General features: G+C 35.6%; 1 protein-coding gene across 2 annotated transcripts in view; it reads left to right on the top strand.

Annotated features, from left to right (window-relative positions):
* LOC128246830 (dynamin-like 120 kDa protein, mitochondrial) overlaps nt 1–11,779 on the top strand; it is a 35,387-nt gene extending 23,608 nt beyond the window's left edge. For both annotated transcript variants that reach the window (XM_052965300.1, XM_052965299.1), the window contains 10 exons: nt 1,021–1,113; nt 1,323–1,395; nt 1,711–1,869; nt 2,144–2,252; nt 4,488–4,621; nt 5,450–5,536; nt 6,023–6,139; nt 6,813–6,906; nt 8,227–8,337; nt 9,832–11,779. In XM_052965300.1, the coding sequence (XP_052821260.1) occupies nt 1,021–1,113; nt 1,323–1,395; nt 1,711–1,869; nt 2,144–2,252; nt 4,488–4,621; nt 5,450–5,536; nt 6,023–6,139; nt 6,813–6,906; nt 8,227–8,337; nt 9,832–9,896 (1,042 nt within the window). In that variant the 3' untranslated portion in view covers nt 9,897–11,779. The remainder of the gene's footprint in view (nt 1–1,020; nt 1,114–1,322; nt 1,396–1,710; nt 1,870–2,143; nt 2,253–4,487; nt 4,622–5,449; nt 5,537–6,022; nt 6,140–6,812; nt 6,907–8,226; nt 8,338–9,831) is intronic.
* Nucleotides 11,780–13,575: the final 1,796 nt, after the last annotated feature.

Genomic DNA, 13,575 nt, shown 5'->3' with positions numbered 1-13,575 from the left:
AAAATATTTGATATAATATGAGAAATATGGCACAGCACTTCGGGCCATATGGCATCTGCTAATGCCTCAGTCCATATACACCTACAGGAGCTGACTGGCCGGTCCTTATAATGTCATTTGACCCTCAGTGGTGTGTAATATTTCTTAAATAGAGCATGGTTTGAGGTTCATGTGCATATGCAATGAAGAAGGCCAGTGTTATACTCAAATATGAAATATTTATCAATTCTACGCAAAATGTAAGGGACTTCTAACATCACATATGAAAATGTTGTTGCATAGCATACAGTATGATGTCATATAACACTGTCGTGCATTGCAGTCTAGTCATGCATACTAGAAGTAATAAACATTTACTCTGCAAAATTCCACAGTCATCTTTAAAGTTGTTTCAGACAGTCTGTTGTCTAGCCGGATTTAGTTTGCACATTATCTTGAGGGTGAAATTAAAATAGATGAAATGAAATCACTAGCTATAAATGAATAATCCTCTGCGGTTCTTTACATATTTACCGTATTTCCCCGACTATAAGGCGATCCGCTTATAAGATGACCCCCAAACTTTGCCCATGAAATCCAGTGTTTTTGTCTCGACTTGTTTATAAGACGGGGTAGTTTTTTAAAGCAAATACAGCGCTTTAAATTCTCCAAGTCTGTGATAATGTTCAAGCTAAACAGTCAATTATCAACCAAATTTGTTCATCTGCTTAGGAGTATTGATTTTTATTTTCCGATCGTTGGGTATGTTTGGACCAGCCTAGACTTAATTCTGGGAGTTAAGTGGGTTAATACGATATTTGATTGACCTATTTAAATACAAACCATTGCAGTTTTCTAATTTAAACCTAGGAATGTCTGTAGACATAGTATCACTGCAGCGGTACACATGTTTATCTAGTTTACATGGACATTATTTTGGGTTTTCTGCTAATCTCTGGATAAGACAACCATATCAAAAATCATAATAAAATCCTTTCAACATAAAATCATATAGGGTATAGCAGTATGTTCTTATTCTAGGGAGAGCCTGTTTTACAAGAAGCTATGGGAGAAGGCAGCCACGTATGTTTTTGAAAACATCTATGTTCCTGCTGCACAGGCAGGCAGTATTGGGTAAGATTTACGAAATTTGATTTAAGCTTGCAGAGTGAATTTTAAAATCTTATTTTCCTTTAAGCTGTAATTGAAACAATTGTCTGTGTTTTTCCTCACTGAACACGCACTATGTATTCTGTAACTTATGTAAGAATTAAAAAAAAAAATTAATTGTGTTCCCTCTCCTTTGAACCAGACTAACAATATAATTCCTCAACTGTTTCCAGGGAGTTTAACACTATGGTGGACATCAAACTTACAGAGTGGGCCAGCCATGCCTTGCCCAAGAAAAGTGTTGAGGTTTGTTACAGTGCAAGATTAAGGCAATATAGAGATGAGAAAATAGCTCTCCTACTTAAGACAGGCTTCTTATGAATGTACAAAATGTTGGACTAAAAGAGTATCTTATTACTGTATGATGGTCTTTTTAAACAAAACATTGTTGAATGATTTTAGAACTACAGAAAATAATAGAAAAACTTTTGATTTAGAAAACAAATATCAGTATAAAAACGGGTAGTTAGGTTGATGATGTGTTAAATGGTCAGAAAATCTTCACTAGTTTAATGTAACTTTTAATTTGAGTGTAACCTTGTAGTTCAATGTAACCTGCAGGTTGGCTGGGACGCTCTACACCATGAGTTTTCCCGTCTTGTTGAGAAGGACACTAAGCGTGGCAGCGAGCTAGATGATGTGTTCAACATGTTGAAACTGTCGGTCATAGAGTCCAGCAAGTCCACTCATCATTGGGACCACAAAGCAGAGGAAAGCTTGGTAAGGCTGAAACTCCCTTTATATGTATCCCTCATAGCTGCTCCTTACTTATCCAAGTTTAGTATATTTCACCTATCTATCTTTTAAAAAATAGAAGTTTAAGAAATAATCTGGCTTATCAAAGCCTTTTTGGTGTTGTCAGAGGTATTGCTGTGTGAAAATATTGCTCAGAATTTACATTAACTTTGTGCTCACTGCATATATAGTTTAAGAAGTGACCTTCAGCTTGTGATACACCAGATCGTTCTTGACCTTGTGTATGATCTCATTTTAGCGTGTGATTCAGCGGAACATTCTCGAGGACCGCTCTGTCCATGACAAACACCAATGGGACGGGGCCATCGTCTTTATGGAGGAGACGCTTAAAGAACAACTTAAACTAAGTGAGTTTCTTGCCATTGTCATGTTGTTACAATCTTGTTAGCACAATGTTGTGTGCAAGGGTGGTCTTGTCTTGTGGGATCAACTAGAGTGCCTGGAGATAATCCACTGGTCAAACTGAAAACAAATACACTTTAATACTTCCATTAACTTCAAGTTCACTTCATGTCACATCTAAGGGAGAATTTGTTCAAGTAAGGGATATATGGCCGGTGTTGCTATCTTGTAAACTATAATTTATAAAGGTATTACTTTTGGGTTCACTTCAGTAGCGCTTCTCTAGAAATATATACAGACCTTTTTTACCAATTATATAAAAGTCAATGAAGTAGAGATTGTGAAAAGCATAGTTTATGTTAAGTTTTAAATAATCAACCCAACACAATATAAGAATACAGTGAAAAATAACTCTTTATATAATTTCACTTTCTTGTTGCTTAAGAACTGCCATGTTTTTACACTTTGAAGTATTTTAACCTATACTATAGATTAGGAATCTGAACCTCCCTATAGGTGAATTCAAGGAATAACACCAAAGTGATGCAATATAATAGACATGTAGTTAATAATAAATGATTTATAACTGCAGATTGAAAATTAAAATAGCCGTTTTAATCAGTTAAATCTGCTCTGTGGTTCTTTATTGATATGAATTTGGCGTAGTTGCTACTTTGAAACTGTTTTTTAGCTCGACTATTCGAAGAATAAGGAGAGCTATTCTACTCACCCTAGCTTCGGTGTCACACCTTGGTTAAGGTTTTGCATTTAAGCAGTCCTTTAAGTCATTATCTCAGTAAATACATTATTTATTGCATTTTAACTTTGGATCTGTATTCCCAACTATCTAACCTACTAAATTAATGAAGTTAGATAAAAATTATTTGAATATAATGCATAAAATGAGCGGTTATTATTTGACTTTCTGGTTAAGGTTTTGCATGTATGCACACATAGGTTAATATCTTAGCAACTACTTGATGTATTGCATTGAGACTTTATACAATGGTACTCAACCATCCAACCTACTTAATTAACCAAGTTAGATAACTCTTGTTTGCATTTAATTCAAATAATTGCCCTTTATCATTCGACATAGAAATTCTGGTCAAGGTTTTGCGTGTAAGCACACATAGGTTGATATCTCAGCAGCTACTTGACTTATTGCACTGTGACTTTATAAAATGTACTTAACCAACCAACCTACTTAATTAACCAAGTTAGATAACTCTAGTTTGCATATAATGCAAAATAATTGCCCTTTATTATTCGACTTATAAATTCTGGTTAAGGTTTTGCATGTAACCACATTTAAGTTATATCTCAGCAAATACGTCATGTATTGCATTGAAACTTTAGATATGTATTCCCAACTATCTAACCTACTTAATTAATGAAGTTAGATAACACTTGTTTGAATACAATGCAAATTAAGGGCCTGTATTATTTGACATAGAAATTCTGGTTAAAGTTTTGCATATATGCACACATAGGTTAATATCTCAGCAACTACTTGATTAACTGCATTGAGACTTTATACAATGGTACTCAACCATCCAATCTACTTAAATAACCAAGTAAGTTAACTCAACTTTGCATTAAATTCAAATAATGGTCCTTTTTATTCGACATAGAAGTTCTGGTTAAGGTTTTGCATGTAACCACTTTTAAGTCATAACCTCAGCGAATACATCATGTATTGCATTGAAACTTTATACACAGACTCCCAACCATTCAACCTTCTTAATTAATCAAGTAAGATAACTCTATCTTGCATATTATATAATTTTTGCCCCTTTATTATGTGACTTAGAAGTTCTGGTTAAGGTTTTGCATGTTAGCACACACTGGTTAATATCTCAGCAACTACTTGATGTATTGCATTGAGACTTTATACAATTGTACTCAACCACCCAACCTACTTGAATAACCAAGTTAGATAACTGTATTTTGCAAATGATGGCCCTTTATTATTAGACTTAGAATATTATTGTATACAACCTATAATAATATCCTTTAATGTATTGCATGCAATTTCCATCAAGTCTGTATTTCATGTTTTAGAATTTTACACAAATCTTTGCAGGCATCATTCTAATCTTTTTCTGATCCATGCATGTTTCGCCAAAATTTTTCAATCCTTACACTGAAAAGCGGCGTAATAGTCGAGCGCGCTGTCTCTGAGACAGCTCTTGTTATTCAAAATAATGACGAATCTGAATCATTATTTTCTCTTTCAGACCAAGACACCCTGAATGACTTGACAGGCCCGGGTGCATGGGAGCAGTGGTATAACTGGAAGCATAGGACCCCCGAACATCGCAACAGGATCGCAGCTAAATACGAGCTGGAGAAACTACTTAAACCACAGACAGTGAGTGGTTTGGATGTTTACTGATAAGATATTTATCAGTCAATCTATGTAAGTTTCAGACTGCACTAAATCAAAGGTGACCCAGTTCATACCAAACTACCTTTATATGTTTACAAAATAACTCAAATACGTGTGAAGATTAAACATATTTATATGGCACTGCATTATCCGATTTCTCAAATAAGCCCTCATAATTGTGATATTAGATAAAATAACGAGTCATACTTACATTTTACGATGATATCCGTTCTTTTGCTCTAGCTCGGAAGTGTCATTGGCTCCTTTTTATACACAGCTCCTAAAAGAGCTGGAGCCACTGTTTCGCACTCGTGTTATATAAATAATAAATATTTATAGCTGATAAACCAATGGTGAGATCTACTAGTCATTTGATAACATTAAGCCCAACCGCCCTGATATAGATATTTACAACTATCAAACCAATGTTGTAAAGTTTTACTCGTGACATGATTATCCTAGAAAAACAAATGCATGTGGATTCAGATTCAACATCCTTTTGTTGAACTAACGAAGTAAATACTAGGGAAGTAGGAATCAAATTTAAGTGTGATATAGATCGGACTGTCGAGATAATAGCTTTTAGTTCATAGTTTGATTTTGAAAGAATAACTTGAATCTTTACACTTATGTTTGGCATTTATATATAATCTAGAATCTGACAAAGCCCTTAAAGCATTTTACAGTGCAGGGCTTGCGAGCTGGTGCTTATTTAAACTACCGAATTCAGAATTGTCCTCATATGGCCTGAAATGACAGGCATTTGTATGCGTTTCTCTTGCATTAAATCTTGATTGATTTCTTCTGTAGAATCACCGGCCTTCCCTGTCCCAGGATGAGGTCACCACAGTGAAACATACCCTCCAGAACCAGGGCATTGACGTGGACACAGAGTTTGTAAGGCATTTCAAGTATCTAAGGGTCTCTGAATATTGTACAGAAATTACTTCACCTTTCTTTTAATGATTGTGTCATGTACAGAAATTACTTCACCTTTCTTTTAATGATTGTGTCAGAAAGACACACAGCATAACCTGCCTTTATCAAAGTGATACTCTTATGTAAAATCAAAACATAGACATGCATAACAAACATATGTTTTGAGTGATAAACCTTAAACTAATTTCTAAATTATGCAATATTTTGAAAAGGTGGTTTAGTCCTAGCCTTAGTGTCATTATTGTTGGCATAATACAAAAACTGTGGCCGTTACTATTCAATTGTTTAAAACTAACCCTATTCACGAAAAACTTTGAACATTGCATGTGGCAATAAGCACAAGCAAAGGCCACAATTATGCCATTGATAAAAGATATAACACATGGGTTTTGGCATCTGGTTGAGGTGTTATTGTTCCTGTTATCTTTGATCTTGTATTTGCAGATTAAGGAGACATGGTACCATGTATTTCGGGAGCGCTTCATCAAGAAGGCCCTACAGCAGTGTACAGACTGTAGGAAGGGATTCTACCATTACCAGAATGCCATTCCAAACTCTGGGGTCAGTATGTTTCAATAATGATTATGGTGATAATTAAAGAAGTCCAACTTCAACACAAATTATTTATTTATGAAACAACGTTTCGGCCATTCGGCCTTCATCAGGTTGTATGTATATAATGAACAGGAAATGACGTCAACATCAAATGACGTCAACGTTGATAACGTCAATATAGCATACATTTTTGCGCAAAATAATGTCTTATAGGATCTAAAGAGATACAATTATACTGGTAAAATGCAATATAAATGCATAAACAAACATCAATAAACCAGTATAAACTATATATATGACCAAGATTAGAAAGTTAAACCATTCAATTGAAATTGTGTCCATTGGGAAAACAGAATGTAAGTATCAATCATGTGTTTCGGGTCCAGATTGAAAAACTGACTCGATAGCATGTGTGTAAGCCAGAAACGAGGCTTAGGTTTGAGGTCATGGGTTCTTGTCGTATATGGATTGATGTTGATATCTAATGTCTCCTATTGGACGCCACTATTCGTGTTTATGGTTGAAACATGCTTAAGTGTAGATTATGACAAACCCAGCTCAAAAACTTGCTGAAAACACAAAATATACTTCTTAAATTATTGAGACTGTCACAAATGTAGATTGAAACAGAATAAACCATAGCATAGATAGTATTTATAGAAGTATTTGTACATTACAGTTGGACTGCCATGAGGTGGTGCTGTTTTTCCGTCTACAGAGAATGCTACAGGTCACCAGTAACGCACTACGCCAACAAGTTGTCAATAATGAGGGTAGGTTGTAGTTTTCATGATCTGCTACCAAATTTAGTTGATAAATTCAAATAAACCAAGCAGTGTCAGAGTTGCTCATTGTGAACAAACATGAATGTTTACACAGCTTTTTGTTATATATTCAGATATTTACATAGTGGTACCCATAATATAATTGACCATACACATATATTATATTTATGATGCTGTAATGCTTATATGTATGTTCAAAAAGCATAAATAGTTTATATAGAGTTATATGCCCATCATTTCTAATAATCCATGTATGGCCTTCTTGTAATGTGTTATGCTTATTAGGCCTTGAGTATGTTTTAAAGGATGGCTTGCATGATTATTGTGAAGCGGGCTGGCAACGTTGATGTGGATTTCTTGTTTCATTCCATGCTTTCTACTATTTGGCACTCTGATGTTTTTGGTGTTTTAGCTTGTCTGTTTTTTTTAAAAAAAGAAGTGGAGTTGGTTACATAGCATTGGTGTCGTTGTTGTCTGCATCATAGTGCATTAACTTTAACCTTACCCATAACTGGAAAACAGTTCAAGATATTCAATTAAAGCTTGCTACAGATTTAACCAGAAAGAATACATACTGTTTAATTATATATGCATAGCACATAACTCTGGCTTTTATAATTGTTGAGATAAATATACCGGTACCCTTTTTTCAGCTGATTTCCAACAGAAGAGTATAAGATTCGCTCTGCTTGGCCCTGTTCTTAGCTCACCAGAGCATGAAGTGAGCTATTGTGATCAGTCTTTGTCCGTCGTACGACAGTCAGTCAGTCCGACCTTCCGTCAACAATGCTTAAAAAAACATCTCCTCTGAAACTGCTTGGCCAAATTCAATGAAACTTCACAGGAAGCTTCCTTGGGTGTCCCTCTACAAAAATTCAACAAGGGGTCACGATTTATTAACAACAACAACAAAATGGCCAACTTTCTGTTTTGCTTTAAAAAGCATCTCTTCTGAAACTACCTGTCCAAATTCAATGAAACTTTACAGGAAGCTTCCTTGGGTAACCTTATACAAAAATACAACAAGGGGTCGCTATTGATCAACAACAACAACAACAATCTGGCAAACTTACTGTTTTGCTTTAAAAAACATCTCTGAAACTTTACAGGTAGCTAAATTGCATGACCCTTTACAAATAAAAACAAGTCATCGTCATCAGTAAAGATATGTTTAAATTGCAGCATTTTTATTAATGCTTTATCACAGAGTTGTGGCCCTTTGCTTAGGTGAGCGTTTTAGGGCCATCATGGCCCTTTTGTTCTTGTTTAATTCCATGTATTACCCAATGTTGCATAATTACTCTACAGCTCGGAGACTAGAGCGGATTATTAAAGACGTATTAGAGGAGTATGGTGAAGACACAGAAAGACTGAAGAAGCTGCTCACCGGGCGGCCAGTGGAGCTCGCAGAGGAACTCAGTATGTTCTTACACATTACATGCTGGTTAATCAGACGAAATTCATAATCAAATTGATATGGACAACCATAATCAATCATTGAGTCAGATGTATAATTTCTTACACAGTATTGGTATGGTCATAACATTTATGTATATTTCAGCAGCTTCTTTATCTTTCATATTTTAAAATTGGTCGATCATATTGCGAGATAGAAAATAAATAAAAAAGAATTAATTGTTTGTACATTCATAGCACCAATTTAGTTATATGATGTTTTTAATCAGCAAATAATACAGTCCTGTATAATGATATATTTTATGTTTTAAAGAAAAAATATACAGTTTGATAAAAATTAGCAGACAATTGTATTAAACTTGGTTAAGGTGTCTACAAGTTATCTGTTGGTTAGTTTGATCATTTAAATGAGATGATTGGTTAATAGAGAGTTCATATTTAAGTTTGAAATTTATGAAGATGATAGCCTAGAACAAAGGATAGCCTAGAACAAAGGATAGCCTAGAACACAGGATAGCCTAGAACACAGGATAGCCTAGAACACAGGATAGCCTAGAACAAAGGATAGCCTAGAACAAAGGATAGTCTAGAACACAGGATAGCCTAGAACAAAGGATAGCCTAGAACAAAGGATAGCCTAGAACAAAGGATAGCCTAGAACAAAAGATAGCCTAGAACAAAGGATTTCATAGTATTAAATGAAACCTTGAAGAATAAAAATTTCAAATTATGTGCTTAAAACAAAGTAGAAGCTGCATACCTTTTTTCCCTTCTTGTTTATAAATTAAATCTTAATATGTATGTGTTCTTTGTTCATTTTAAACTATTGTACTGTGGTTATTTCTGTTGGATTGAGTGTTTTAAGGAATGAATTGCAAGGTTGATTTAATTATCGGGGTATAAATGCAATTGTGCTCGTCAAAGTGTGTGGAGGACTCCAAGCGTATTTTGACCAGCCCAATTGCGTTCATATGCACGATAATGACATCAACCCCGCAATTCATTCCTTATATTTACACCAATAGCTCATTATTTCATTCAGGAATTGTTAAGAAAATACTTTATTTCATTTAAGAAATCCTTTCAGTATTCCTTTCTTACCCATTCTCTAAATAGAACGACCAGACTGTAACTGGAAACATTTTTTTCAAATGACGTCACAATAACGTGGGAAAAGATCAACCACTTGAAATCACTTTAAAACGTAAAATTGAAACACTTATGGCAACAATACATTTAAAATATTATAAATTAACACTTTCTAAAATGTTGATTTATATTTACGGGATCTGCTGACACAATACAAACAATAACAAGTTCAATAGTTTGCATGTATATCGCAATGCAATAAATTGCGATCCGAACAAAGATGTTGCAGTTCATTTAAGGAATTGAAGTTGAGGTGTAAATATAATTGTGTGAAGGGCTGCAGGCCTGAATCACGTGATAAATACCTTGTCTGGTCTGTCTGTCTAAGTGACGTTTTTTTCTTTTCAGAAAAAGTGAGACACATACAAGAAAAGCTGGAAGAGTTCATAGAAGCTTTGAACCGAGAGAAGTGAACATCTACAGCATGATCTAGGAGTTATATTGACTATATTATTGGAATATGATACCATGTAATACCATGTGAATTAAGGGTAGCGGGGAGTTTTTCTTCTATTGAACTGTCATGACGTGTTAAATATTGTAACAAATGAAGAGTTGATGTGCTAAAAGATTGAATTGTTTTGGTGTATGTAAGTTTATATTGTGAATTTCTTGAACATTCAATAATACATGTTAAAGCTGTACTCTCACAGATTGACCATTTTGATAACTTTTCGTATTTATTGTCTTAGAATGAGCCATTTTTTTGCGTAAATGTCTGGAAACCAGTGATACAAAGCTGCTGACAAAAGGTCAGATTGCAGTTTTTCATTTCTATGTTCAAATTAGGATAATTTATGGCTAAAAGCGTTACTAACAACTTTCTTCTTTCAAAAAATAACATTTTCAGTCGTTTGTCAAAGATTTGAGATCTGTTCTATTGTGAGTTATCTTATAGGACTGAATTGAAGGCATTGATACAAAAATCAGCTGATTCTGAGACAAAAACTAAAAAAAAAAAGTCAAACTGTCAATCTGTGTGAGTGCAGCTTTAAGTCCTTAAACTAAGCAAGTATTGTAAGGGTTCATTGATAAATTAGCTATGACAAGGTAACTTACCTTTTTCTGAAAGTTTTTTTATGAATGATTTACTCTGCACAAGAATCAGTATCATTATAAATGAAGACTGAAAACAGCCAAACCCCTTAAAATAGTGAGATTGTATGTAGTAATGATTATTTGACTGAAATGTTGCTTTGTTTTCACTGCTTTATGTACAATGATTTGTCATTTTTCAGAGCGAAAGTATTCACTGCAAGTGATACATCTGTTGTAGCTTATTTGGTGCATCTCCAGCTTTGTAGAAAATGTTAATGCCATCACAGACCTTTCATATCATAGCAAGTAAAGGGTTTGGAATTTTAAATTGATTTAAAAGATCATTGAAGTTAAGAGGAGTTACATCCGAAAGGGCTTTAAAATAAATAATGCATTTACATTATTATACATTTCTACTAAAAAAATACAGAAGTAATCTTGTTGATATTTTCTTTTACAATAACAAAAAGTGACTCGAATTGGTAAGAATTGATTCAACAGAATTCATGTACGTTCTTAAAATGCTAGCAACTGCTTGCATACTGACCCCTCAATTACAGAGCATTGCTATAAAAAAATTATTTTATTGATAACAATGTATGTTTCCTCTTGTCCTAAAAATAAACTTGCCATACTGTATCAGATACTTTAAATATGTACTGCAAGCATTTAAGTGCTAATACCAGCTTGTTTCGTTATGAATTTTAATGTTTTACGTTTTTCTTTATTCTGCTATTTAAGTGTATACATAGGAAAAATATGGCTAAATATGGGACAAGCCAACAAAACCAAACTGATTTATATCTTAAAGTAATGAATTGCATCACAATCTACATTGTTTAAATGTCTAAAATTTGATTGTTATCAACAATTCCAGCAAATGTGATCGACTAGCGGCCAGTAAGGGCCCTGATTGCAGTTTTACATCTTAACAAATATGATGTCATATTTTGGCCTTTGAAAACGTGTTATATTCTGTTATGCTATATGTGATATAAGTCAGTTAGAGCATAAAATGTAAGATGGGGCTCACATGCTCTGCTCTTCTTAATCTTTGAGATTTTACATAATATGTTGTAACCATTTCATATAAAAAAATTAATTAGAAGTTAAAGTCACACCATATAATGCTTTGGACTTTTCCAGTGACATTTTGTAACTGGACATTGTAATATATAAACATGATTCAATTATACTATTATTTAATGTGATTATAATTTCGACATTTCTGTTAATGAAATAAAATATTGAAAGATGATTCCTTTTGTTTATTGAAAACCGTGTCGGCTGTTCAATTTCAAAGTCATTCCACTATTAACGTAAAAGGGGCATAATTCTTGAATACTTATGCGATTTATCTAAGGATCTAACTTGATTTTAGCAAAATGCCCACATACACTGTCACCAAGTTTCATTGTATTTGGACAATAAGTTCGCCAGTTATTGTCTTCAAAATGTTCTGCTTATGCCGAGGATGCCACTGCCGCAACAGGCGCCAAAATAATACCTTTGTTATACGAAAATAGTAAAAAAATAACATAAAACTTGACCTTTTAATAACTGAAAAAAATAAGCTTTGTCAGTGGAACTTGGTGTATGGATCAAGGTTCTATGAACAATAGTGAGTAGAGGTTATAAGGAGAATATGCTTACAATTTCCAATTTGTTAATAACATAAATATTGATGATGCCACACCTATCTTAGCATATATAAAAATTGAAGTTGCATTCATATCACTTTGCCTCAAAAAGCAATGCTTTAATCTTTGAAACAATCAATTGAAAAAATATGCACTGTTTTGCTCGAATTCATTTATTGACTAATTACATTTTCACAGTATTAATATCCTTTTGTGAAACTATATTCATGACTCAGAATTAATATGCTCGTGCTGGGCTTGAACCAACAATCTCCTGGGTAAGAGTTGACACCTATGCCACTAGACCATCGTCGGTCTTCCACGTGCGACCCATTCTGTTACTCGGTCTTCCACGTGCGACCCATTCTGTTACTCGGTCTTCCACGTGCGACCCATTTTGTTACTCGGTCTTCCACGTGCGACCCATTCTGTTACTCGGTCTTCCACGTGCGACCCATTTTGTTACTCGGTCTTCCACGTGCGACCCATTCTGTAACTCGGTCAGCCAAGTGCGACCCATTCTGTTACTCGGTCAGCCACGTGCGACCCATTCTGTTACTCGGTCAGCCTCGTGCGACCCATTCTGTTACTCAGTCAGCCAAGCACGACCCATTTTGTTACTCGGTCAGCCACGTGCGACCTATTTTGTTACTCGGTCAGCCTCGTGCGACCAATTATGTTACTCGGTCAGCCAAGTGCGACCCATTCTGTTACTCGGTCAGCCTCGTGCGACCCATTCTGTTACTCGGTCAACCTCGTGCGACCCATTCTGTTACTCGGTCAGCCAAGTGCGACCCATTTTGTTCCTCGGTCAGCCATGTGCGACCCATTCTGTTACTCGGTCAGCCAAGTGCGACCCATTCTGTTACTCAGTCAGCCAAGCACGACCCATTTTGTTACTCGGCCAGCCACGTGCGACCTATTTTGTTACTCGGTCAGCCTCGTGCGACCAATTATGTTACTCGGTCAGCCAAGTGCGACCCATTCTGTTACTCGAGCAGACTCGTGCGACCCATTCTGTTACTCGGTCAACCTCGTGCGACCCATTCTGTTACTCGGTCAGCCAAGTGCGACCCATTTTGTTCCTCGGTCAGCCATGTGCGACCCATTCTGTTACTCGGTCAGCCAAGTGCGACCCATTCTGTTACTCGGTCAGCCACGTGCGACCCATTTTGTTACTCGTTCAGCCTCGTGCGACCCATTCTGTTACTCCGTCAGCCAAGTGCGACCCATTCTGTTACTCGGTCAGCCAAGTGCGACCCATTCTGTTCCTCCGACAGCCACGTGCAACCCATTCTGTTACTCGGTCAGCCAAGTGCGACCCATTCTGTTACTCGGTCAGCCACGTGCGACCCATTCTGTTACTTGGTCAACCACGTGCGACCCATTTTGTTACTCGGTCAGCCTCGTGCGA

The sequence above is a fragment of the Mya arenaria genome, chromosome 9 (assembly GCF_026914265.1).
Source record: "Mya arenaria isolate MELC-2E11 chromosome 9, ASM2691426v1".
Taxonomy (NCBI): domain Eukaryota; kingdom Metazoa; phylum Mollusca; class Bivalvia; order Myida; family Myidae; genus Mya; species Mya arenaria.
The sequence above is the reverse complement of the archived record's forward strand: the minus strand, read 5'-3'. Positions and strand labels throughout refer to the sequence as shown.